The sequence below is a fragment of the Phyllostomus discolor genome, chromosome 4, assembly GCF_004126475.2.
Source record: "Phyllostomus discolor isolate MPI-MPIP mPhyDis1 chromosome 4, mPhyDis1.pri.v3, whole genome shotgun sequence".
Taxonomy (NCBI): Eukaryota; Metazoa; Chordata; class Mammalia; order Chiroptera; family Phyllostomidae; genus Phyllostomus; species Phyllostomus discolor.
The window spans coordinates 76,295,755-76,322,414 of NC_040906.2; the positions used below are offsets into that span (position 1 = coordinate 76,295,755).

The 26,660-nt window shown below is 35.5% G+C and overlaps 1 protein-coding gene across 3 annotated transcripts in view; it reads right to left on the bottom strand.

The window, feature by feature from the left end:
• ARHGAP15 (Rho GTPase activating protein 15) overlaps positions 1-26,660 on the bottom strand; it is a 626,777-nt gene that overhangs the window by 300,557 nt on the left and 299,560 nt on the right. For 2 of the 3 annotated variants that reach the window (XM_028509736.2, XM_036023541.1), the window contains exons 7-8: positions 23,254-23,352; positions 21,884-22,013 (exon numbers count right to left, since the gene is read on the bottom strand). In XM_028509736.2, the coding sequence (XP_028365537.1) occupies positions 21,884-22,013; positions 23,254-23,352 (229 nt within the window). The remainder of the gene's footprint in view (positions 1-21,883; positions 22,014-23,253; positions 23,353-26,660) is intronic. The other variant, XM_036023540.1, reaches the window with a different exon arrangement.

Sequence of the window (26,660 nt, forward strand, 5' to 3'; positions counted from 1 at the left end):
GAACCTGCGGCACTTTGGTTCGCAACCCACGCTCAATCCACTGAGCTACGCCAGCCAGGGCTCAAGAGTTTATTCTTAATGTGAATGCAAAGTTTCTGATAAATTCAAGGAGAGATAAATCTAAGCAAAAACTATGCCAAAAACATGCATAACCAGTCACCATTGTGTTCATTTTGTTGCTAAAATCAAGCAGGTGTATTTTAAACAGTATTTTCATGTGTACATTTATCATAAAATGAACTTATTGTGAGAAAGAATAGGGAATGTCTATTAAAATGTCATAAACATTCTTTGTCAGTATAGAGTTGAAAATATTTGGAATGTTTTAAATTTTAGTACTTCAAAAAGAGCACAAACAAAACAATTTCTCAGTAAATGCCTGTGATGGGAATGTGTGAACTGAGTGCTTGCTCCCCACTACTCTAGTTTTTTGGAGTTTACAGCATCTTTGTTTAGACCGCAAATATAGATTCTATCTTTTTAGAGATTATTTTGCATTCCCTCAGTCCCCAGATCATTCTAATCTTAGTTAATCCATTAATATTACCAACATATTATTGTACAGAGGATATTTTAATCCCTCTGTGTTATGAAGGTAACACAAACATTGGGAAGGGTATTGCTCTTATGTAACTTGTTTCTTCATTGGTTTTCAGAGTTCATTGACTAATCTATCGGACTGGGCCTAGGTTCCATTCCTGTATTATCATTCCGTGTAAGTCCTTTTTTCCCTATGTGTTCAGTGGAAGAAACATACTGAGCTTAAGAGTAAATGAGGAGCTTAACTCCTTTATAAGACCTCCAAATAAACATGTAAACAAGTGAATATAGAGTGGCAGCTGATCAGGTTGTTTCCCCAGTCAAATGTGGAATATTTCTGGTAGTTTTTAAACCCAGCAGTTGCGTCTTATTCGTGGGGGATATATTCAAAAGACCCCCAGTAGATACCTGAAAGCACAGACAGTACTGAACTCTATGTGCACTATGTTTTTTCTATACATACATGCCTATGGTGGAGTTTAATTTATTAATTAAGCATAAGAAAAGATTAATAACAACTGATAATGAATTAGAACAAGTATAATAATATACAGCAATCAAAGTTATGTGAATGGCTTTGGAGTCATTATTAAGTAAAATAAAGGTTAGTTGAACATAGTAAGCGCTGTTACACCAAGACAGTTAATCTGATAAGGAAGATGGGTACTAAGAGACTAATGGGTGGGTAGTGTATACAGAGTGGATACTTTGGAAGAGGGACAATTCACATCCTGAGAAGGACAGAGGAGGAGAGCACAAGATTACATCGCAGTACTCAAAATAGCACACAATTTAAAACTTCTGAATTGTTAGTTTCTGAAAATTTCCACTTAACATTTTTGGACCATGGTTGACTTGCAGGTAATTGAAACTGAGCATGGGGGTGGGGAGTGGTAATGTATCAGATTTCTAATACATTGGAATGATAAAAGTATTTGCATAGGATTCACCCCTGATTTACAATGAACTTGGGTAGATAAAAAAGAATTCCAACTAATTCTTAACTTTCCTGAGAAACCCTTTAAATAACAGTTGTCTCTAGTATTTGAGCCTGAGGTCTAGGTACTAATTACTAACAAATAAGAGGCCTCAGGGCTTCTCAGTGACAGTGATTAGAAGGGGAAGCCTTCTGGAACATTCTTTCCCCCAACTTTGAAAGGATCATTTTGTTCCTTTTTAGTTTATTCCCCCCGCAAAAGCTGATCAGTAATTTCTTTTCAGTTAAATTCCTGCAACTTCATTGAAATTTGTAATTCTGTATTCTATTACCAATGTTTAAATTCCTCAGTATGACCATCCAATTTATATAATTATACCAGCTACCTAGATTTTTTGCTCTCTTCTGAAGTAAAGCAAATGCACTGAAATGTGTGCTCTATCAGATTTAGTATGAGGAGTCTGCTCTAGAAACAAAGAAATTGACCTCTATCTTCATCATCTCTTTCATGATTGGATAAATTTGTTTTCTCTAAGTAAGCTAATATAATATATTATGTCAATTCTGAATCAGGAATTTTATAAATGGTAACTGATGAGGATGCATGTCTGAATCAGTTCAGGAAGTTTGTAATCTCTTATAAGTCATTCAATATAGTATTTCCCCCAATAAATCTAAAAGAATTTTTGAAAATATATTAATCTCTAGAGATTTCTATCATTTATATTTAACATAACCTTTTCTTCATCAAGATAGGAGGACCCTGCAAAGTACTATGGGAGAAAATAGAATATTTTTACCAATGTTATTATTAACATTCACTGAGTGCTTACATTGTGCCAAACACTGCTATAAAAATCACATATGTAATCTAATTTATGCTTCCAAGCAACTTGGTGAGGTAGGTATTATTATTATTGACATTCTCAAGATTATAGAACAGAAGCTAAGTGAAGTTAAGTGCTTGAAAGTTTGCAGAGCTAGTAAGCAGCAGAAACCTTCAGCCTCACTCCAGAACCTAAAAGCTTCACAGAACAGTGGTTATGGTTCCAAGTTGTGGGGTCTGAATGTTCCGTTTCAAATACTAACTTTGCCATCTCTTAGCTGTGTAACCTTGGATACACTGATTAACCATTCAGGCCCTCTGTTATCCAAGAGGGAATGATTGTATAGGACCACTGTACCTCATAATATTGAGAGGATTAAATGAGAGAGAACATGCACACTGCTTGGAACAAGGCCTACGGTCTGGTAAGCAGTCTAATATATTTGCTACTTTCTACACCATACTTCTACAACATAAGGACAGAACTTTGTTCTTATGATACTCTTCATAAATTCGGCATAGTAAAGGTCCTTGAGTGAAAACAAAGGATTGTCTTTGTGCCAAATATTTTTATAATGGGAATGCATATTTCAAATTCTACCATATTGTCCCAATATTTTCTTGTGATACTTATTAGTTATTTATTAAGACAAATTTTAGGAAGAAATGATACAAGATTAGAAACACAGAATATCTTTGTGAGAGGGCTAATTACATCCCTTAATTGATTTTTCTTCTCACTCTTTCATGATCAAATAAGACCTCTTATTTTAGATTGCTATGGCATTGATAAAAACTACCCAAAGGAGCCACATTTGGAAACTTTCCCTACAAGGGTGCACCTCAGCACACAGAATGTTACACGTGCATCTTTTACATACTTATCCTTAAACTGTTTATCTGGCACATCGACAGGCAGCTGGTGGAACAAATAGGAAATCCTGGGAAGCACATTCATTTTTAAAGTGTTAATGTGCCCAGTCCAAGAGACAGTAATGTGCTTCCATCCGTTAAGATCCCCTTTAATGTTTCACATTGAAAGACCATAATTTAAATGAAATGCATTATCCAACCTGGAAGGTATTCCACATCCTAAATATTTAATTGATTTCTCCATCAGGGGAAGATGAGCCTACACAACAAGCAGATCCTATCTATATCTAAATGTCCAATTAATAGTGTCTCTAATTTAGGGTAATTTAGAAGTTTACAACTTATAAAATGGCTATTTCTTCCACATTCCTCCCAAAATACCAAGAGGATTGTGTCTGGATTAATTGCAAACAGCAGACAATCCTCTGTGTATAACAAAAAGTCAGAGTCAGCATCATCCAGCCATGCGCCTATAATTTGAGATCTCATCTGAATATTTTTCACAAGGGACTTCACATCCAATGTAAATTGAAGTGGCAAAGGAGGAAAGTTGTAATTGTTGCATCTCCCTATTTAAAAAGTTAACAAGTCCAGTTCATTCCTGCTGATTTTAACTTAGTTGGGTCTCAGCTAACTGAGTGAGGAAGATAAATCAAGCTACTTGCAGATTTTCCTAATGGTGCAAAGTTTGGCACCCTGAGGACTGTAGAAATGTCTATTACTACAGTTGTAAAGAAGAGAAGTGGAACAGGACTGTGGGTGGCTGGATCCATATGAGTGATTTATTATTCCCGAATCCACTTAGTCATTTCCGGATAAGCACTTAAGTGCCAAAGTTTATGGTCATTTTCAGTTTAAGAACAGAACAAGGCAACTCTTGACATAGAAAATAGATATATTATTTGGAGGCATAGGCATTTTTTCCTGAGTTTACCAGAAAATTGAAAATTTGAATTTACACATGTAAAAGTATCATGGAAGTTTGCCTAAATATGTTAACTTGTGATTTTATGAGGTCTACTTGTTTTTATGGGGAAAAAAAGATGTTCTACTGTTAAACTTTATTTGAGGATTTGAGATTAGAAATTAACTAAATTAAAAATGTAGTGGTCTATCAGGTATATAATTTTTTAGTATTAAATTTACCTTGTCTGTGGCTGTTTTTCTCTGTATTCTTAAAGAGCCACTTTGTAGATAGCTTAATTTTTGTACAAATACCAATTAGAATCAATTTTCTGGGGAAAAATAATCAGTACAGCTCCTGTTCTCCACAACAAAGAAAATACATTTGTAGACATATTCTGGAAATTTAAATCCCTCAGTGCTCTTTTGAGCAAGTCCAAGGAGATTTGAAGACTGACATTTTGTACTTCGCTATTCCCGAGAGGCACGTGTATGATCATCTTTACTGAGGTTTGTTCCCGTCCCTGCTGAATTAATATGCATTTTCGTTAACTAATCTTGAAACAACAGGAATAAAGTTTATCCAGGTCTTTTATACCTCAGAGAACAAAACAAATACTACAAATCTTTAGAGAGAAAGGATATACAAAAGGGCTTGAGGTGAATATTTCAAAGCAAATACTCTTTAAATGATGTGCAAATTATTTCAGCTCTTGAGCATGATTTATGAAAGGGATTAGCCAACTGCAATAAGAACCAAGTTTAAACTGTTGGGTTTCAAAGTCAGAGATGAGAAGTGGTTTCAAGAAAAGAAAGGAGGAAGGCAGTAATAGTTTAGAAGGGGGGTTTGTTTTAGTTTTTCCCCTTAACTGACTCACCTTAAATTGTCACCAATTGTTCTTAACTGCAGGGTAAAATATGCATTTCTCCTCTAATTTCTATACAGTTAAGAGTATAATAATTAAGAAATGATACCGGAATTCATATTTCAGCAATAAAGACTCTACTTGCCATGTAAAGAATATAATTACAATAGTTAATGTGTAAACCTATTCATGCTGGAAACAATAACCTCTGAGTCTTGCATCAGAAAACATTTCTTTTTTCAGTTCACAAGTCACACCTATAATAACACAACATGATACATTAAAATATCCCAATGTGCTCTTCATGTAATAGTTAAAATCTTATTTTAAGACTTACAAAAATAATTGCTTTTGTATAATTGTAAAGATTATTATAAGATTATTAATCTCACCTCTTTAAAAAAATATATATATATTTAGTTAATCCTCACCTGATGATATTTTTGAGAGACAGAGAGATTCATTTGAGAGATAAACATTGATCAGTTGCCTTCTTGTAGGTGCCCTACCAGGGATTGACCCACAACTGGGATATGTGTCCTCACTAGGAATTGAACCTGCCATTTTTTGATCTATGGGACAATGCTCCAACCAACTGAGCAACACCAGCCAGGGTGTGAGCTCACTTCTTATGATTCTATAATGACCTGCTGCTGTGTGGAATGTAAGGAAATTTTAATGATCCCACTCACATGTGATTAATATCTATGCTTCTTGATGAAAATTCTGGATTTTGTTCAATAAAAATGAGTTAAGCAAAAATCATATGGTTTCTCAGCCAAACCTTTCTGTGTAGTCAGTTATGGGTAATTTAAAAATAAGGTTGAAACCTCAATAACAAACCCAGGTACTGACTGGGGGGGAGGGGAAGAAGATTAATGTCCTTATATGAGCTGTCTTGGAATAATAAAGCTAATAAGTGAAGTGAATCCAGGCACTACTAAAATTTAGAGGAAACTTTCAATCCATCTCATTACTATCCAACAAATTTTTAAGTCTGGACATTTAGAAGCAAATTTGTGAGAAAGATTCTTACTTAGAAAAGAATGATCATTTCCTCATTTTGGTTTTCATTTTCTAGAATATCTAAAGGTGAACCTGAGAAAATGATGCTTTATTTCAGCAAATTTCAGAAATAGTCATTATCAGCTCATCTCAGTGAGTAAACTCTTAGTACTAGAAGGATTAATCAGACTGCAGTTTGAATCTATATTTTCTGTTTTGATAACTAAACTGTGAACCTACTTTTGTTTTTTCACAATTTTTCAAAGACCTTGACTAAAGTGCAGGCTGGTAGGCTCGATTGCTTTGGCAAGCACAGCAGATGCACTTACTGTGTAAGTAAGACAGTAAGGCTGCGGCTTGTTCAGAATTAAGATATCTAACCCAAAAAGCCAATGGGAAATTAATTCAAGCACCCCAAAGCAATATAAAAGTAAAACACATTAAGCAATAAGATACAATTTTTGCATTTGGAGAAGAAGCAAATGTAAGGCTACATATGAGACTGTATGTTTTCAGAAGAGTCAAATGGAAAATAAAGAATAAATAGCATTTTGGATGGACTTTGCACATTGGAACATCCAGGAAATTCATGGATTTCTTCTTAGAAATTGATTGGACCTTTGGTGCTTTGGTCCTTTGTTTTGGTGAGGGTGGTTTATTCTTGTCTAAATATTCATTGTTGTTGTTTTTGTTGTTTGGGTACAGTTGTTGATTTTTTGACATGGATAATTTAGAGTTCATGATTTGGGTGCAGTACAGGCAAAAGTTACAAGACTGTGTCTTGGTTCTGTCTCAATCTGCCATCATGGGTTATTAACAGGGGTTATGAGATTAAATAAATATGTACCATCAAAACATTGTCATGGCATGGCCAATAGAATGTTAACCATATGCAAGGTTATTTTGCACAAAGGCAGACTAGATTTCTACCTAAGTGGGTCTTGTCAAGGTCTCAAAGGCCACTCTGGCTCTGGACTTCCAAAAACCTACTTAGGGAAATTATTTTTGTCTTATAGCAGTAAGCTTTGCAAACTTTAATATGCATATGAATCATATGTTAAAATTCAGATTCTGTTCAGTGGGCTTGGGGTAGGACATAAGATTCTGTGTTTTCTAATAAGTCCCCAGGTAATATTGCTGTTGGTCCAAGGACCACACTTTGAGTGGCAAGAATCTAGTAAGATCCTAAAAGAATGAGATACAGGATGCAAGTTCTGCTGAACTCCTAGGCATCCTGATATTTATTTCTCAAAACACAGAAGCAATGGGTATTAGAGTGCTGCCAAGAATTCTTCCAATACATGTTAAAAACCTATCAATATTCCCGCAGAAATCCAGAACCTTTCCCCTTCTCCATTTCCATTGCCTAATTTCAGTCAGATTATATCACTTGGTCACTTTGACAGTTTCCTTGTGTATCTCCCTTTACCTCTGATCTTTCATTCTTTTTTGTACTGTCTTTTGGACATTCTCCACATTTCTACCAAATTATTACTCTGAATATCGGATCTGTTGATATCTCCTGCTTGCATATAAGTCTGTCACTAGGCTCTCATTACCTAGAGTCAAAATTTAGCATTCCATGTAAGACCTTTTGTTATTGTCTGCTGTTCACTTCCAAGCTGATTGATTTCCAGTTGTTTCTCTAATGTTTTGTACAGTCTATGCTCACCAATCTATTGCTGTTTTCCAAATATTTTTTATTCTCTAGTTCTTTCTTTCCTATCCTAATATGTATGCATGTTTTTCTCTGCCATTCTTTTCTTTTCAATCTAAAAATGTCCTGGTTTCACATCAGCATTAAACTCCAGGTACCTTTTATTTCCCTTTGTTGGCCCTGGCTCTCTCTCCCCATCTCCTACCTATATTTATAGGGATCACTTTTCAACATTATTACCCGCACTCATATCCTGTCTCAAGATGCCTTGGGAGGAACCAAAGTCAGACACCCATCAAGAGGTCAATGCCTCACATTTTAAACTTTTCCTTCATTTCCCATATATAAAATTCATAACCAGTTTTTTCTTTTCATCTTTTCCATTCAATCACTTATTTACTCACTCACTAAGATATTTAATATTGAACAGCACTATATTTCAGAGTCTGTTTTAGGTAATAGGGATGAAGAGGAGTCATCAGAAGGTCACAGTTTATGCCCTTCAGGCATTTACAGTCTAATGGGATAGAGAGATCTTGTCCTCAGCAATGACTGAAGCCTTGGTCACCTAGGATCACATCTCCCAGATATCTAAATCCCTTCATTCAGATGCAGCAAACATGGTGGGGATCCAGGAGTGCCAGTCTGTCAATAGAGTGTGGGCTTTTGCGGGACCAGATTTGCAGTGTATTTTAATGTCACTCCTTCTAAGTGGCTCTATATTTGTGTGGTTTGGATATTTTTAGTTTAGTCAGCAGATGCATTAAATTATTTGATTTGATTCTAATATATAAGTATATAAAATATATATGTATATATAAATAGAGATACATACACATATATAAAACAATAAAATTAAATAAAACATTTTCTTCCTCTTAAGTGAATTACACAGCTGTCAAAATTTTACCATTGTATTATTATTTTACTATTTCATACAAAAAAGGAAAAGGCAACTGACATCATAAAGTTTAATCTTTAGAGATTGTAATAAAATGGATCACACTCAGGAATGGCAAAACCTCATAAAACTCAAATACTTAAAGAAAATAAAGGTAAAAGTATATATGACCCTCTAAGTCAATGGAATAATGAAGATTTTTTTAAAAGTAAACCTTTGGTAAATTACACATTTGATTCATAGGATTTTGTCAATTGTTTAAATCATTGGCAAAAGGAATTCTTGCTATATTTCTAAGGAGAGAAACTGATGGATTTATAACAGACAAACAAAATTCATGGTCATTTTGCTCATACTACACCCATTTGGAAATCATTTCATTTAACATTTATATTACAATATAAATATACATAGTTCTTGGAGATATTTTAGATCCAGTACATGAGATCTGTTTGGAAAAAGTCCAGCTATTGTAAATAAAATGAGAATGGTTTGTGCAATATCAATGTATCCTGGCAGCCAAGGAGAGTGGACAGGAATGAGCATGCGTGAACAATGACAACTTCACTGTACTAGTCAGTGGAAGCCATAGATGCCCTTGAGTGAGCATGTGTATTGTGTGGCCGCTGCATTCAAAATGACTGAGAAAGTATAGTAATGAATCTACATCAAATTTTGCATTAGGCTTGAACATTCTTCTGTGAAAACTATCTGGATGATTCAGAAGGCCACAACTATGGGCAATTGGTGACTGGCACCTACATCATGATAATATGCCCATGCATACATCACATGTCATGTAGAGTTTTTTGGCAAAACATCAAATCACCCAGGTGAGTCAACCTCCTACAGCCCAGATTTGGCACTCTGAGACTTCTGGCTTTTCCCCAAACTAAAATCACCTTTGAAAGTGAAGAGATTTCAGACCATCAGTGAGATTCAGGAAAATACAACGGGAGCAGCTGATGGCGATTGGGAGAACTGTGTGAGGTCCCAAGGTGCCTACTAATTTAAAGGGGACTGAGGCATCATTGTCCAACTTGCAATGTTTCTTGTATCTTGTATCTTCTTCAATAATTGTCTCTGCCCTGGCTGGTATGGTTCAGTAGATTGAGTGCCAGCCTGTGAAGCAAAGGGTTGCTGGTTTGATTCCTAGTCAGGGCACACACCTGGGTTGCAAGCCAGGTTCCTGGTAGGGGGCACGTGAGAGGCAACCACACATTGATGTTTCTCTCTCTTTCTCTCTTCCCCGTTCTAAAAATAAATAAATAAAATCTTTTTAAAAAGTCTCTATTTTTCATATTACATGGCTGGATACCTTCTGGACAGACCTCATATATGTTTTCCATAGAACTAATATTTATATTATCTCCTTAGACCTTCTTAGATTATATGTAAATACATATTTATATATTTATATTATTTTATATTTACACAATAGTACCCATTATGTTTATCTGGTAAGTCAGTTTCAGAAAACTTAACAAACTTCTCTGAATCCTGCAGCTAGCATATCCTGGAGGTGAGAATTGTTCTGAAATTTTATGACTCTCAGAACCATATTTCTGACACAGTCCCACACCACCTTTTAAAGAGTGTGCACACACCACCTTTCAACTTTTGTGTTAAACTAGATTTTTTAAATAAATCAACCTTAAGGAAAATTATTCTCAGAGTCTTCTAAAGATGATCAAAACTACTATTTTCATTTTTTGCACATTACAGAGTTTCTTCTTTTTTCTTGCCTCCAATAGAGCCTTGAAAATTCTACAAGCCCATAGAAGAACCTCAACAGTAGGCATGGATCAGAGTAATTCTTTCAAATAAAGTAGGAGGTTAGATTTCATGACAGAAATATTTCCCAGGTTAAAAGATGTTGAAAGGACAGTAGCTTTAAACAAAGGGACTACTAGGATTTTTCTTTTTCTCTTTGCCAAGATTTTAGCAGAGAGAAATTTTTATCTCATTGTATAATAAAGTACCTATTTGTACATGATTCTTTTATGCATAGTACGTGAGACCTGAATAAAATATACCATTGCTTTAATATTTACAGTCCTAAGAGGAAATTGAGAGAGAGATAGAATAGTGATCTTAAAATATTAAACTAGTTAAAGTAGTCAGGAAAATGAAATAATTCATTATTATTTTTCAAACAATTTTCAGGAATTCCATCTTCATTTTTAGCTCAGAATAACAAGTATATTATAATGGTCACTTGAATATCCTCATTCATTCATTTACTGGTTTAACACAGCACATTTCTGAGTATAGCTGACCCTTGAACAACACAAGGCACAAAGGTGCTGACCCCCCACAGTGGAAATTCCACATGTAACTTTTGGCTCCTTAAAAACTTTACCAAAAATAGCTTACTATTGACCATAAACAGCCAATCAACACATATTTTGTATGTTACATGTATTATATACTCTATTCTTACAATTTAAGTAAGCTAAAGAAAAGGTGTTATTGTGGAGAAAATCATAGGAAAGAGAAATACATTTGCAGTATTTATTGAAAACAAATCTGCACATAAGTGGACCCATACAATTCAAACACTTGTCATTCAAGGTTTGACTGTTCTCTCAAGGTTCAATTGTGCTCTCAAGTCACTCTGCTAATTGCAGATACATGGGTGAAACAGAGTTCTATTCAGAGACTGACTATCTAGAATAGACAAATAGCCAGCCATAACTAGCTTGTTAAACCCACTTTAGCAATTGCTATGATAAAGATATGGATTGAATGTGGCCAGAAACTGGGAGGATCTCCTAACTTACCACAGAGGTCTGAGAGTTTTTTGGAGAGGGTGTGGCCTCAGTTGAATCTCATAGGATATTAATTTAGCAAAGAGGAGATCTTAAAGGTAAAAGTCAGCATAGAAAAAATATAAATCAGGGATTATAAATACTGTTTTCCTGGAACATAAATCATGGATGAGGGTGTGGGAAAAAGCAGAAAAGGGAACTCAGGTCATAAGCAGCTTTCTACTGAGTAACTTGAGCCAGAGCCATTCCAATGCAGTCATTTGGTTAGAAATTGTTCTTCACCTTTGACTTCAGTTTTGGAAGATACCATCTCTGATGGAACTATTCCAGTCCTGTATTTTCTCTTGTAGGATTGCATCTGTTGTTTTGCCTCTATTTTTTTAGACCAATTGATTTTGTATACAAAAGAGTGTAGGTATTCACTTTAGGGAAATTAGGTAGCAGAAATATTTAGCTTAAGGTTCTATTTAAATAAACAAAGAAAGATTAATTTACAGACTGATTCAATACCTCTTGTGCTTTGGGTAGAAGAAATACCTGATTTTCCTCATGTGGGTGTAAACTTTACTATGAGTAATGAGAAATAAACTTGTTTTCCAAGAAACTCTCACAGATTATATGATTATAATAAATATTTTCTTCCTAAGCATACCATTAGGTCTATCTGGGGCACCCAAATAAATTAAGAAGTAAATTACTTCCTTTTAGGATTTTGAAGAACAGTAGCATTGTTCCTATGCTGCAGAAACCAGAAGCAGAGCACCAAATAAATCTTGTATTCATAAAGAGGCAATCATTATATTCAAAGCAATGTTTTTCCCTGCACAGGGATTCACTATAAGAATGCCTCAAATCTCGTGCTTAACTAAAATACTTTAGACATGGTATGATAAGAGCAAACAAATATTGTATGCCTAACTTTACAAGGAAATGTTAATGTATGCCTATTCCAGAGTCATAGAATAAATAGAGGAAAACTTTCAGAGGAGATCAAAGAGCACTTTTTCTATTGTTTACAATCACAGCAGTGTATTAATGCTAAGGAAATATTGCTTGAGAGTTAGAGCAATGAACCCTCTGGACTTGGCCTATTATTGAAAGAAGAATGCCATTTGACCTAATGAAATCAGCAATTGATTCAATGCAGTTTATCTAAGGGTAAATATGGTCACCAAGTTACTGCCGGGGTCCAGAGGAGGTGGTGCGATCTTATGTTTGAGAACTGATGGGGTTAGAGAGACGTTCAGAGTCACTGACGCTACAAGATACATGACAGTGGACACCTACAGGTTGGAGGGCAAGGTCATCCCCTCAGAAGGAAAAGAAGAGATGAATCAGAACATTCTTTGCTCAGCTTATAACAAAGTCTTATCAAATGATTCATGGAAAACTGAATGTTAAAAAAATAATCTGTGGTCCCAGGGAAGTTGAGATTGTGGCTATCTAGGGAACACATTTCAGAACAATCACTGTGGTCACACAGAACCTCAGTGCAGCCCTGGAACCTTCATGAATAATTTTGTTTTGACAAAGACTTTGGGTGCTCGATTATCAAGCGTGGGTCTAATCTTTACTTTTTTTTTTCTTTTTGAGATGCTTAAATCCTTCAGCTTTAACACCATGAATTTATATTTAAAACCTCACACTTTTCTTTACCAACTAGAATGTTTTGAAATAAAAAATTCCCTTAACCTGTGGAAGACGATGCAGAAGAGAATTGATACTAAGTGTTTCTTAGTTATTTTGTCTTATAACTATACTAAAACAAACTTATCTTTATTTTTATACTTTAATGCAATCATTTACTTTTATCAGGAGGATATTTTATGAAACTGGTACCAGGATGGCAATATTAATTTTAGAAAAAATTCAGAAGTTGGCCATCTGAGACAAAAATCAGAAACCTTTGACTTTTTGACAACACAATAACCCATAATATTCTACACAAGTGTTATGACCTTTTAATCTCTTTTAGGTAAGGATTTTTTTTCTGTTTCTTCAAAGCTAGATATAATTTATTTCTGCAACATTGTCTTTATTTTCTTGGCAGATGGCTTTTCTTATTATTTGCATGCATTGGCAAAATTAGTCTGCTTTAAATAAAATACTTAATAAGAAAAAACTTTAAAGTATGTATTTATGTGAGTCTCCAGAACAGGCTTCACAATATGTGTTTAAAACAATTGCTAATTACATATTTGTCCAAGACACCCGTATGACTCTTCCATTTTGGATAATAATAAATATCTTCTAAATTTTCTTAATTACATAGAAGTAAATGTAACTCATATTCAGAAAATTTGATATTCATTAAAAGTTTTGAAACTGTAATTAGAAAATATGTATGTTTTTTTATTGAATTATGAACATGGATAATGCCTAGCATGTGTGGGTATGTGTGTGTGTATATTTCAGTTTTTAATTTGTGAAAATTTCCAAACACACTGAAAAAAATAGAATCATGACTATTTATCCATTCATATACATACCACCTAGATGGTGTTCCTCAAATGTTGACATTTGGGAAAATGCTAGACTTAATCTGTCCTTACACACATTTCTTACAAAAAACATCTGCCCTTGCTGAGGATTCATTTCCCCACCCACGCTGAGTAAAATTCTTCTCAAATGCTCCATTCTGTCCTTTTCCAACTATTTCTTCTGGCTGGGAGACTCAGCATCCCCTCACTGCCACTATTGGAGATTTGAAGAGTTCTGGACCCTCCTAGCCAAGGCTATTCTGAGAATCCTACTAGCTTTGGTAGAACTGGTACAGGAGTAGTGGAGGAGGAAAAGGAAACCAGATGGAAAGCAATATTACTGGGAAGTCTTAACTTATATGGTCAGAGGAACAGCAAATGCAGAGTGAGCTGTTCCCTAGAAGCAACAGTCTAAATGACTGCATAAGGTTCAAGTGTGTTCTGTGGCTTGTGTGTGGTTTCCTTATGAAAATATGTTGAGGTCCAAGCAAGCAGTTTACAATTGGATTTTGACAACATATTCTACTAACAGTTGTGGATGACCAGTATTATTTATTATTACTTAGATTGGTATAAAAATTAACTGCCTTCTCAATCACATTTTTTTTTCTTTTTTTTTTAAATATATTTTATTGATTATGTTATTACAGTTGTCCCATTTCCCCCTTCACTCCCCTCCACCCTGTGCCCCCTCTCCCACTCACCTTCCCCCACTTTAGTCCATGTCCATATGTCATACTTATGAGTTCTTTAGCTTCTACATTTCCCGTACTATTCTTGCCCTCCCCCTATCTATTTTCAGCCTACATTCTATGCTACTTATTCTCTATACCTTATCCCCCTCTCTCCTCCTCCCACCTCTACTGCTAGCCCCCCCTTGTGCCCTCTATTTCTGTGGTTCTGTTCCTATTCTAGTTGTTTACTTAGTTTCTTTTGGTTTTGCTTTAGGTGTGGTTGTTAATAATTGTGAGTTTGCTGTCCTTTTACTCTACATGTCTTTTCTTTATCTTCTTTTCTTAGATAAGTCCCTTTAGCATTTCATAAAGTAAGGGCTTGGTGATGATGAACTCCTTTAATTTGACCTTATCTGAAAAGCACTTTATCTTCTCTTCCATTCTAAATGAGAGCTTTGCTGGATAGAGCAATCTGGGATGTAGGTCCTTGTCTTTCATGACTTGGAATATTTCTTTCCAGCCCCTTCTTGCCTGTAAGGTCTCTTTTGAGAAATCAGCTGACAGTCTGATGGGAACTCCTTTGTAGGTTACTGTCCCCTTATCTCTTGCTGCTTCTAGGATTCTCTCCTTTGTTTTTACCTTGGCCAATGTAATTATGATGTGCCTTGGTGTGTTTCTTCTTGGGTCCAACTTCTTTGGGGTTCTCTGTGCTCCTTGGATTTCTTGGAAGACTGTTCCCTTTGCCAGTTTGGGGAAGTTCTCCTTTATTATTTGTTCAAATAACTTTTCCACTTGTTGGTCCTCCCCTTCTGGTACCCCTATAATTCGGATGTTGGAACGTTTAAAGGTGTCCTCGACGGTCTTAAGCTTTTCTTCGATTTTTTGAATTCTTATTTCATCATGCTCTCCTGCTTGATTGATTCTATCTTCCTTCTGGTCCACTGTGTTGTTTTGAGACTCAGATTCCTTCCTTTCACAATTGGCTCTCCTCCGTATGTCTTCCTGCATCCCTTTTATGGTAATCTGCATTTTTTCATGTAATTTGGATCCAAAATCCACCAGTTCCGTGAGCTTCCTGATCACCAGTGTTTTGAACTGTGCATCTGATAGATTGGCTATTTCTTGGTCACTCAAAAGGATGAGTCCTGGGGGTCTGATCTGTTCTGCTGGAAACATGTCTTATGTCTTTCCCTATCTCTCCTATTATTTTACTTATTTATTTATTTTTTCTCCGGTCTGGTCGCTCTTGTTACGGTAGGGGGCGGAGCCTTAGGTGTTCACCAGGGCTGGGCGCCCCAGTCGCTAGCTCGTGACGTTATATGTGGGGGCGGGGCGGGAGCGGGGACAGGAGGGATCAATGGCGACCCTTCCGTTCTCCTGGAGTCAGACACTTCCCTGGGCTTCTGGGCCGTGAGCTCTGCCCTGGTCCCCAGTCGCTGCCCCACTGATTCCCCCAGCCGCTGCTGCTTGCGTACTCAGGGATCACCGCTACACCGCTGCGCTCCGGCGCCCCGGATTGCTGTCGCGCCGATTTTGCGCCAAATTTCCCCCGACCTACCCGCGCCTGCGACCCCCCGCCAGCCCCGCTCCCGTTCGCTCGGCTCGTCGTCCCCTACCAGTCTGGATGTATGGGTCTACTTCAACTTCTTGGCTGTCCGACTTCCATTTAGATAAATCCTCTGACAGTTCTGATAGTATGACTGCAAATCATTGCTGTAAATTATTGTGGTTCTGTTCTTGGTTGTGCGAGGAGGTACGGTGCGCCCACCTATTCCTCCATCTTGCCGGAAGTCCCGTCCACATTTTTTTTTTTCATTTGGCATTGTCATGCTTTCTTTGCAGACAATTTTTTAAACAGAGATATCATTACAGGTTCACAAGCATTTTTATTTTCTACATTGTATAAATATCTCAAGCCAATTTTTCCATTTCTATCTTTACCCTGTGGTCTGGTACATATACCTTTATGAAAGGGCTATCAAACTGGAAAATCCATATCTATTATAAATACTTTTAGGATTTCACCCAGAACACATTTGCTTTTTATAATTTAATAAAGACAGTAAAAGGAAACTCATTTCCTTTTAGTCCTCTTAACTTTTGATATTATTTCTAAATCATATTCATTTGGAAATACTTATTTATAATACTAAAAAGTTGAATATTTATAAAAGTAGTCTTTATAGTTTAGCAATTGATAATGTGATATATTACTCAGAAAGCATAATCTAAATAGAAAAATAATATTTAAACAAATGAAAGCATATATAAGTGGAATAAAAAATTTCTGCTGTGCACCTTCAGGAATATCTATTAATGAAAACATGAATGGATAAATAAACTAGAGCTATGTCTAAAGAAATAGTGAAATGACTAGATGTTGAAACCTTTTTATCAACTGGAACCTCTTAAATGACATGTTCTTCTGGGTATAAGAGAGTCAAGTGTATCCCTTGGCTGCCTCCTACTCTTTCCTGGTGTGCTGCTCCCAAGAATGCCCTGGCTGCCATTTTCACCTGGGGAGTCGCCAGGGGAAAGACCAGCTGCTCATATTTAGATTTTTGCAGCTATGGCTCCCATTTCCAGTCCTGGCTCCTTTCCCCTATTTTCTCTACACTCCAGGAGCGGATGTCAAGTATATATGCCCTGCTCCAGTCTTCCATCAGACACCACCCTTGGCTCATGCCCTATTTTGATACCATCTGCTTGGGGACATAGAGGATAATAATAAGAGCTTTTACTTATTGAGTGCCTGCTGTGAGCTAAGTATTTACATATCTAATTTCAAATTCTCACATGATCCTGCAAGGACAGTATTAAACCCATTTTTATAGATTTAGGAAGTGAAGTTCAGAATAGTGATGAAACCCCTCCAAGGCTATTTAATGGAGGATTTATATTTGGGACTTCCTCTTTGCCATCAGTGGAAGACACTTCTCTTTCCCTGGAAAACTCTGTTAACATTTTCTTTGATTGACTCTGCACTTTCTGTAATAGCTGTCCCTGGAGAGCTGCTCTCCCACTCTCATCCCATGCTGGTGTCTTAAATTTCCCACAGTGATTTGGCCCTTACATTGCATTTTCTGGCTTCTTGTCTCTTAGATTCAACTGATATCTTAAAATATCTGATTAGTACTTAATAGTGTTGGCAGGTTAAAACCATATTTTAAAAATGAAAGTATATTTAGGCACTGAATTTTCTGAATTCACTCATTGAGAGTACATATTTTTTCTATGTTATACTGAGAAACTGGACAATGAAATGACCACCTGTTAGCTGCTAATGATGTTCACATGCCTTTAAAAAAGTAATTCTGGCTTTATCTGTCTACAGTCTTGGCGACAAAACTCGTGGGAACATGAAGGGCACAGGAAGCCAAAGGCAGCTAACTGGCAATGAAGTTTGTGCTTGGACTACTAATAAGGGAGGAGATAGTGTGAATCGCTAATTCTACATAATTATTTCATCTCAGGAGAGTGACATAAAACCGAATGCATTTTTTAAGACACTAAGTTTGGGTGTTCAAATCTAGGATAGATCAAAGGAGTTACACACAGCATATTTCTTACTTGAAAAAAAATGAAAAAACACCAATATAAATATGCCTATTAGTATTGCAAGTGTATAGTCTGATTTGATACTGTGTGGATGGGTCAGTCACTATGGCTTACAAATGAAAATGAATACATAAATACTGTATACACTTAATTCCAAGTAATAGATGGCTATTAACTGTATCCTACATTGCAGAAAAAATATACTAGCCCTAATGAGGGCTTACAACTATAAATATGCACCAAAAAAGAAAAGAAGCATTTTTGAAAATTAGGGCTGGCATAAAGATTAAATGACCCTTTTGTTTTAATAGTGATATCAAAGTCCAAAGAAAATATCTCATTTTAATTATTTTGTTAATATGTTTTTTGGTCCCTGCTTCAGTTTACTGATTTCTATGGATCCCATTTTAATATAATTTTTTCCACCCAAATCCAAGGTTGATAAACTAACTTTTCTCTTCACTATAGTGTAATGGTAAAGGGCATAGGCTCTAATGTAAGACTGCTTAACTTTGAAATTTGTCTCTATAACTACTTTTTGTACAAGTTATCTTTATTTTCCATGCCTGTTTCCTCATCTATAAAATGTGATTAATGATATTAGCTACCTCATTGGATTAGTGGAATGATTAAGTCAGTATAAGACAAGCACTTAGAACAATGCCTGGTAAACAGTAAATGTCAGTATTTACTAGAAATTATTATTTTTGAACTACAAAGGAAATGGTGAATTTAAGGCCATTATACAATTAGGTACAGTTTGAATTAAATAGAGTAAATCATATGTGTCTCTGCCTTTGACTTTAGGTAGCCTCCAGTTTAATCCCAAAATAAACAAATAATTGTCTCTCTCAACTAAACATAAATTCTACCTAGAAGAAAACAGGCAGTACATTTTCAGACATTTCTCATAGCAATATTTTCATAGATATATCTTCTTGGGCAAGGGAAACAAAGAAAAAATAAACAAATTGAGACTACATTGAGCTAAAAAGCTTTTGCAAAGCAACAGAAACCATCAATAAAGTGAAAAGGGAACAAACCCATTAAACGAGAAAACATATTTGCTAATGATATATCTGATAAGTGGTTAATTTCCAAAATATATATGTAACTTATACTACTCAATATCAACAAGACAAACGACCCAATTGAAAATGGGCAAAAAGCATGAATATACACTTCTCCAAGAAGTGGCCAATAGACATGTGAAAAAATGCTCAAGGTCACCATCATCAGAGAAATGCAAATTAAACCCACAGTGAGTATCATCACCACATACCTGTCAGAATGGCTGTTACCAATATATCAACAAACAACAACTGCCAGTAGGGATGTGGAGGAAAAAAGCTTGTGCACTGTTGGTGAGAATGCAGGCTGGTACAGCCACTGTAGAAAACTGCAGTTTCCTCAAAAAATTAATATTGGAACTGCTTTTTGACCCAATGTTCCCACTTGGAATATATCTGAAGAAACCCAAAACACTAATTTGAAAAAAATATATGCACCCTCCAATGTTCATTACAGCAGTATTTATAACACCTAAGATTTGGAAACAGTCCAAGTGCCATCAGAGGATGAGGGGATAAAAGAGCTGTGGGACATTTACATGATGGAACAATACATGGCTGTAAAAAGAAGGAACTCTTACCCTTTGTAACAGCATGGATGGACCCGGAGATTATCATGCTAAGTAAAATAAGCCAGTCTGAGAAAGACAAATACCACATGATCTCACTAATATGTGGAATCTAATGAACAAAATAAACTGATGAACAAATAGAAACAGAGGCATGGATACATGGAACAGACTGACTGCTGCCAGAGGGGAGGAGTTGGGGGGCTGGATGAGAGAAGGTGAAGGAATTAAGCAAATACATACACACACACACACACATTTATTTATTTATTTATTTATTTATTTATTTATATAAAACAGAAAGACACAGACAACAGTGTGGTGGTAGCCAGAGGCAAAGGGGAGGTTGGGGGGAGATGGAGATGGGCAAAGACAGGGGAAGTGGGTTGGAAAGAGACTTTGCTTGGGGCTGTGTGTGCACAATGCAGTGAGCAGATGATTATTTGTTGAGTTATACATTTGAAAACTGTATGGTTTTGTGAACCAATGTCACCTCAACACATTCAATAAAAACATACAAGCCATTTAAAATTTTTAAAAATTAAAATAAATTCTAAAGAGGAGGAAGTGGTATTCTGTCTGTATGAATTTTACCTCCAGTATCATCCTAAAATATTTCATGTGACTATTACTGAACAAAGAATCCACTGCCTGAATGTTTCTCAAACACAGTTTTACAGACCTACATTTGTTCCCAGGCTCCAGGCTTTAGAAATGAGTGAGGTCTCTTCTCAAGCAGCAATTTTATCTGAGATTCCAGATCTGCTGATCATTACCTCATCCATCCTTTATATATACTTCAAAATAGCTATATAATTAACAGAAACCATATGCTCACAATTTAATTCTAATTCCAAAATCTTATCTTACGTCTGATCCCACATGAAGTAAAAGTGGACAGTGACCAGGAGTTAAAGGGAAATGTTCAAATGACATAACTCCAAACTGTACCATCATGTGGAAGAATCTTTTCAGATGTAATGCTATCTCTCCACAACATATTTGCAAAGCACTATGAAGTTGAAGACATTAACACTGATCGTTTTAAACTGCAACTTAAAACAATTGGCTTACTAAATATGCATGTAGCAGTTATTGAAATTATGGAATAATTGTTAAAATAATGACTTAATTGTAAATGGGTGAATCTACTTGAAGTTATGCAATTTCTATATTTTTAGGCTCCCAATTATTTAGCTTTGGAAGATGTGTTATCACATGTAAATGGCTTTCCTCTTTTTGTCATATGTGTATGAGTGTGCATGTATGTTATATATATCTATATATGGTCTTTCCTAATGCACACAAGTGTGTGTGTGTGTGTGTGTGTGTATACACATATAGTCATATAAAATATCTACTTATGTACACATGTAGATATTCTGTTAGCATCCCTTCTCTACTTACTGAGTTCTACCTAAATTCCAAAAGCTAGTCTGCAACTATACTGAATTTTGTTCAGAGAAAATGGCAGAAAAATGGTGAATTAGAAGACTGGAGTAGCTAGGTAGATGATACGGAGAGTTACTATAATTTTTCAGACTTTGGGAGCTTGGTTTTCTCTGATTCCAAAGATATCTACTTCTTTCAGGAAGCTGAGACTCAAGCCAACTCTCTAAGGTAAGTGTGACTGACACCTTTTAATAAACCCTTTTTATGGAGGAAGAAACAGGTTGGGAAAGGTTATAAGGTATACTCAAGATCATGAAATAAGTGGTGAGATTGTTTCTTTTTATCCCAAACTCATTTCTCTTAGAGCTATATGTGACCTTAAGAACATCTGATTCACATCCCATATTTCTAAGCCTTTTTGGTGATCTGAAAGTATGGAATATTGCAGAGTCTGTTGCTTTAAGCTGGACCAACCATGGTGGTCCCTCACACTTTTCTAAAGTATGGCAATCAAACAGCCAGAATATCAAGGTTTGCAGATGCTTGACATCTCCCACTCTCACAATCAGTCACCAATCTGAGTGCTGTGACTATCACTCAGAGCTTCAGATATTTGGTGTAAGTGAAGACCACGACCTAGGAACAGTAATTTTCTCAAAAGGCATTACCAACAATGATATGAGCAAAATGCCCAGGCTGCCCTCCAGTACATGAATCCCTGGCCAGGAAGGCCAGCAGTCTTCCATGAGTAGAATGAATTTGGCTCAAGTCTCATTTTAATGCATTTATATTTCATAAGCACTGCATTTGGATGGAGTAAGTTAGCGAAATTCCAAATGAGCAAGTTAGAAAAATACTTACTTAAAGATTTTCTGTGCTCTGGTTTCTGTTCTTTTAGATCACTCTCATAGTGACTTAGTAGGTCAGTACTGGAGGATCTCTGGATTTTGAATAATTCCAGGTTTCTTGATGGACTACATGGATCCTTTGGCTGGAAATACCAAATAATTAGTCAGAAAAAATTTACAAGGGAGAGAGAGTTCAAAAAAAATAATTTTGGAATTTCTTTTGATGTTAGATTTAAAGTGACATCTAAAATAAGATAATTATTTTTGGAATGGGGCCTTTATGCTAAGCTTAACATTCAAAGTTAATAATAGTTATATATATGGTGCTTACTAAATCCTGTGTACTACCCCAAGCATTCCACATGCTTATTCATCACAATGAAGTAGGTATTATTATTATTATTATTATCACCCTCCTTATTTTCCAGACAAGGAAACTGAAGCCAAAAGCAGTAAGTCATTTGTCCAAGGCCACACAGGTAGTAAATGATAGACCCAGAATTCAAATGCAGGCAATTTGACCCCACAGTACACTTTTAATGACAATCTGCGTGTGTATGCTTGTGAACATGTGCCTGTGTGCAGGGAGCACAAGAACTCACACCTGTGGAAAAAGCCTATATAGGAGATAGGGAAAAGTCAGTTTGTTCATTTATTTTTGAAAGTTTCAGTCCCAAAATCAAAATGCTATAATAATGGGAGACTGAAATTAAAAAATCAATAAAATCACACAGAAAATGTATTTTTCCTATTGTGTATACCTTATTAAAAACAATCAAAACTATTTCTCAAGAATTTGCAAATATTAGTGTCCTAAAATTAGATGTTTGGTCTAAAATCAATATAAAATTAGTAGTTTTAAATAGTATGACTCTTTTAGAGACATACTCTGAATGTGTGATTTAGGGTAATTTCATGAAGTCCTAGATATGTTAATTTTCATGAGAACAATCTAGCTTAACTGAAAAAAACAATGAAAATAAGTACAAAGGATTATTATTTACTGGTATTACAATGGGCTTAAATACATTGATATTTATTTCTAAGAATATGCATTACAGACTGCATAAACTGACAATGTGAAAATTCAGTAGTTATTAAGTGCTTGTGTGGTTTTTCCAGTCTCTAATACACGAATGTCCATGTTATTTCATTTTAAAAAATGAATGCACTGTGTTTATGAAAGAGCAAAATCAAATGACATTTAGTTCCACAAATCCTGTCTGCTGAAACATTTTTAGTGGACTCTATTTAAACTTAAAATAACTTAATATCTCTCAATCCACAGGACCCATTTAAATACTTGTGAGTTATATGCCTAAGCAATGAGATTTAATGACAGCATTTTAATTAATAAAGGTAACAGACAAAACAAATACATACCAATCTGTCAATTGCATTTTTGATAGCGTGGAACCAATCCAATATGATGAAGTCAATATCTGACTGTAGAAGGAACTCATTTCCTGATGCTGTTGTGATCTGAAAAAATAAAAATGACAGGTAACCAAACCAGATAAAATGGATCTCTTACATTAAAAATATATATATATCCTTTTTCAAAAACACACTTCAATACATTGAAATATTTGCTTGTATTCCAGTAATTGTCTTTCTGGGAACTGGGAGACTAGGATCATTTTGAACTGCTCGCTATAAACTGTTTTTTCATGTCATAACAAATACATTATTGTTTTCATAATAGAACGATTAACTCAGAGTAGTTCTAAAGCTGAATTACTCCAACTCAAGGAGAAGCAAGCCAGGAAGTTCGGAACGATGCAGACAGTATGCACTTAAGTCAGAACCTTAGAAAAATACACCCGGGTGTGTCAGAATTCATTCTGCACTTTTGGCTCTTCCTGTTTGTCTTTTTCAAATCTAATAGTATCTTCATATTTGATTTCCTTTTATGGAGGGCTCTAAAACAGATTATTTACCAAAAGAGACTAAATGCAGCCTTTTGTAAGAGGTCATTCAAAGGAGTAACACTTGGCTCTTTCTACTTTCCAATCATAAAGATCTATAGGAAATGAACAAAGGACATATTTCCCCACAGAATATATTAGAATAGACATTTATTTACATATTTGAACCTCTCACAGAGAGTATTTATCAAATGTACATCCCTGTTCCAGACACCCAGGGTTGTTAAATAGGTGGCAATATTTACCATGTAACTATGCATTTTCCATTTCAGTGAAGCTGAATTGTGAGAGAAGAGGGGGCCCTATAGAACCAGAGCAACACTCTTGATTTCACACATAAAGGGCTTCTTCAAGAAGAATTTTATTAGAGTGGGTTTGGGCACGCTTTTTGCATTAGGCCATCAATATGAACTATGAAGATTTTCCCTTTGTATTATTGACTTTTTGTTTCAACAGGAAGAGGAACATTTCCCAACTGCTGTCACACATCAAGCAAGACTTTAGAGGTTTAGAGGACTGACATTTCCACACACTGAATTGGGAGCCGGTCACCTCTTCTCAGCCTTCCTTGCTCTCAATACGAGGTGAGCACTGAAATGTGGCACAGGTTCAGGAAATCACAAATCAAGCTTCAGCATGTCTCCATAATTCTATCATTAAAGTGACAATTATTGCCCAAAATAGCTCACTCTGAAGGGTTCAGTAATTCTTATGGCAACATTTAATAACAATGATCCCAGAGTGTTAAAGAAATCTTTGAATACACTCATACATAAATATTCATTTGCCATTTGTTTTTAGAAAAACTATATAGAGATGCAACGTCACTCACTCCTGCAATACATCTGTTCCAAAGTGAGATGGAATCCAGTGTTTTACAACTGTAATGAGAAGAACTATCTGAAGTGTATGCAATTATGAGAAGTGAAAGATTTGAAAATAAGAGGAAATTAATTACTCACACTAGAACTTCACATATAACCTGGGTCAGTCACTCTTTTTTAAAATAAAATTGCATGTAAGATTTGGGATGGCTCAAAGTCTCCAAATAGTCTTCTGTTTTATGTTTCTAGTAAGACAGTTAAGCTGATTCTTGCCTAATTATCTGAATACCCTTGCAGTGTTCTTTACTTACATAAAGTCCCAAATATTTACTTTATAAAATGTTGCCACAGAAATAGTAATCTAAAAAGTATAAGGTCACTTCTAACTAACCCGAGAAAACTGGTAACATCCTTGACCTCTACCTTCATCCTAATCTGAATGTAAATATTTTGATTGTGAATGGGTTTATATCACATCAGAATTTGTTAACATATAAAAAGAAACAGGAATTAGCCCAAACATAATCTACAATATATTTCCCAGCCATTATAAATAAACCATTATTAAAATTATTAAAAGGGACATTTCAAAGTACAAGAAACAAACATAATTAGATTTACTATATTCTAAGGGTTTTAGAAAGTGCCAACATAGTTCAGTTTCTAGGCTAGTAAGTTCAAACAGTGATAAAATGTAAGTACTTAAGCACTCACTTGTATTTTTGGTGCATTCTGTGCCTCGCAAAGGAGATTTTTTACTGCTAGAACAACCGAAAGCAAAAATGTATTTTAAAAGTTTCTTTGTCCAAATATTTACTGTATTAATCATACATAATCATTGATTTATGAATTCTTTTTGAGAAGCTGGATCAGAGAACTATATGAATGCAATTCATTCAAAACATACTACCAGAGAGATACAGTTCACATCCTTCCTCTGTCTTCCCGCTAATCTTTTGAGTTACTAGGCAGTCTGGAGAAGTCTGCTACTGCTCTCTACAGTTTAAATGCATCCACTTCTTAATTACAGTCAGTAATTGACTTTGTTCTGTTCCATTCCAGTCACTCTCAGGAAGGCAGTTTCAAAGTCTTTGGCTGACTGGTAAGGCCCCTTCAGTTCAGGTTCTCAAACCACTTTTTTAACATGACCTCTTTAGGTTTTCTGATAAATGATTTTCTGAATCATATTTGCACTTTGAACAATCGAGTTTTCGACACTCTTGAGGGGAAAAAAAGACATCAGTAAAGAATGTTAGCTTTGACCGAACCTTTTGATTGAACAACTCCTGATGACATTCTAAAGTGATGTAGGACTAATAACAGACATAAAAGATTCAATATTAAGCCATACTAAAGTATTCTTTCTGTATCATGTTTTGTTTAAGTGACAGATGCTTGGGTGAGGTTGCTAAAGAAAGACCTTACAGAAAATATGACAAATTTAGGCATGAGCTGCTGGTCTCCATTTTGCTTTGAATCCTCCTTTAGACAAATGTCTCTTGAAATCCTTGCTATTCACCAAGTCTTATTTTGAAGGGATACATCCTAGCACCAAATCAGTCTTAATGAAATGTGCTGATGTTGTTAATAAAATACCTTTAATTATCTGTCTGGGGAAATTTGTCCAAAACATTTTCACACTAAAAGAGAGATCCGTCTGAATTCTTGCTGGTAACAAACGTCTGGACATTTATATCAGCATATCCACTGGACAAATGTTTAACATATGAATTCCTTAAGTCTTCTGGGTATTAATTCAACAGTACTTTTCTCTTGGGCTAGGAGCTGTGGTCTGTGTCCTTGAGATGGTTCATCTGAAGTTGGAGGCAAGGATATCCCAGCTCCAAACTCTACTGATTAGAGATGAGGAGAAATTTGTGTGTGTGTGTGTGTGTGTGTGTGTGTGTGTGTGTTTAGGCTTTCATGAATAAATCTAATATTTAATTTAAAGATCTTAAAGAAATTTTAACAACTAGTGTTTACATTAAGTAAAGTCTTTCCCTTTTCAATATAGTCAGTTAACTACCACCAATGCCAA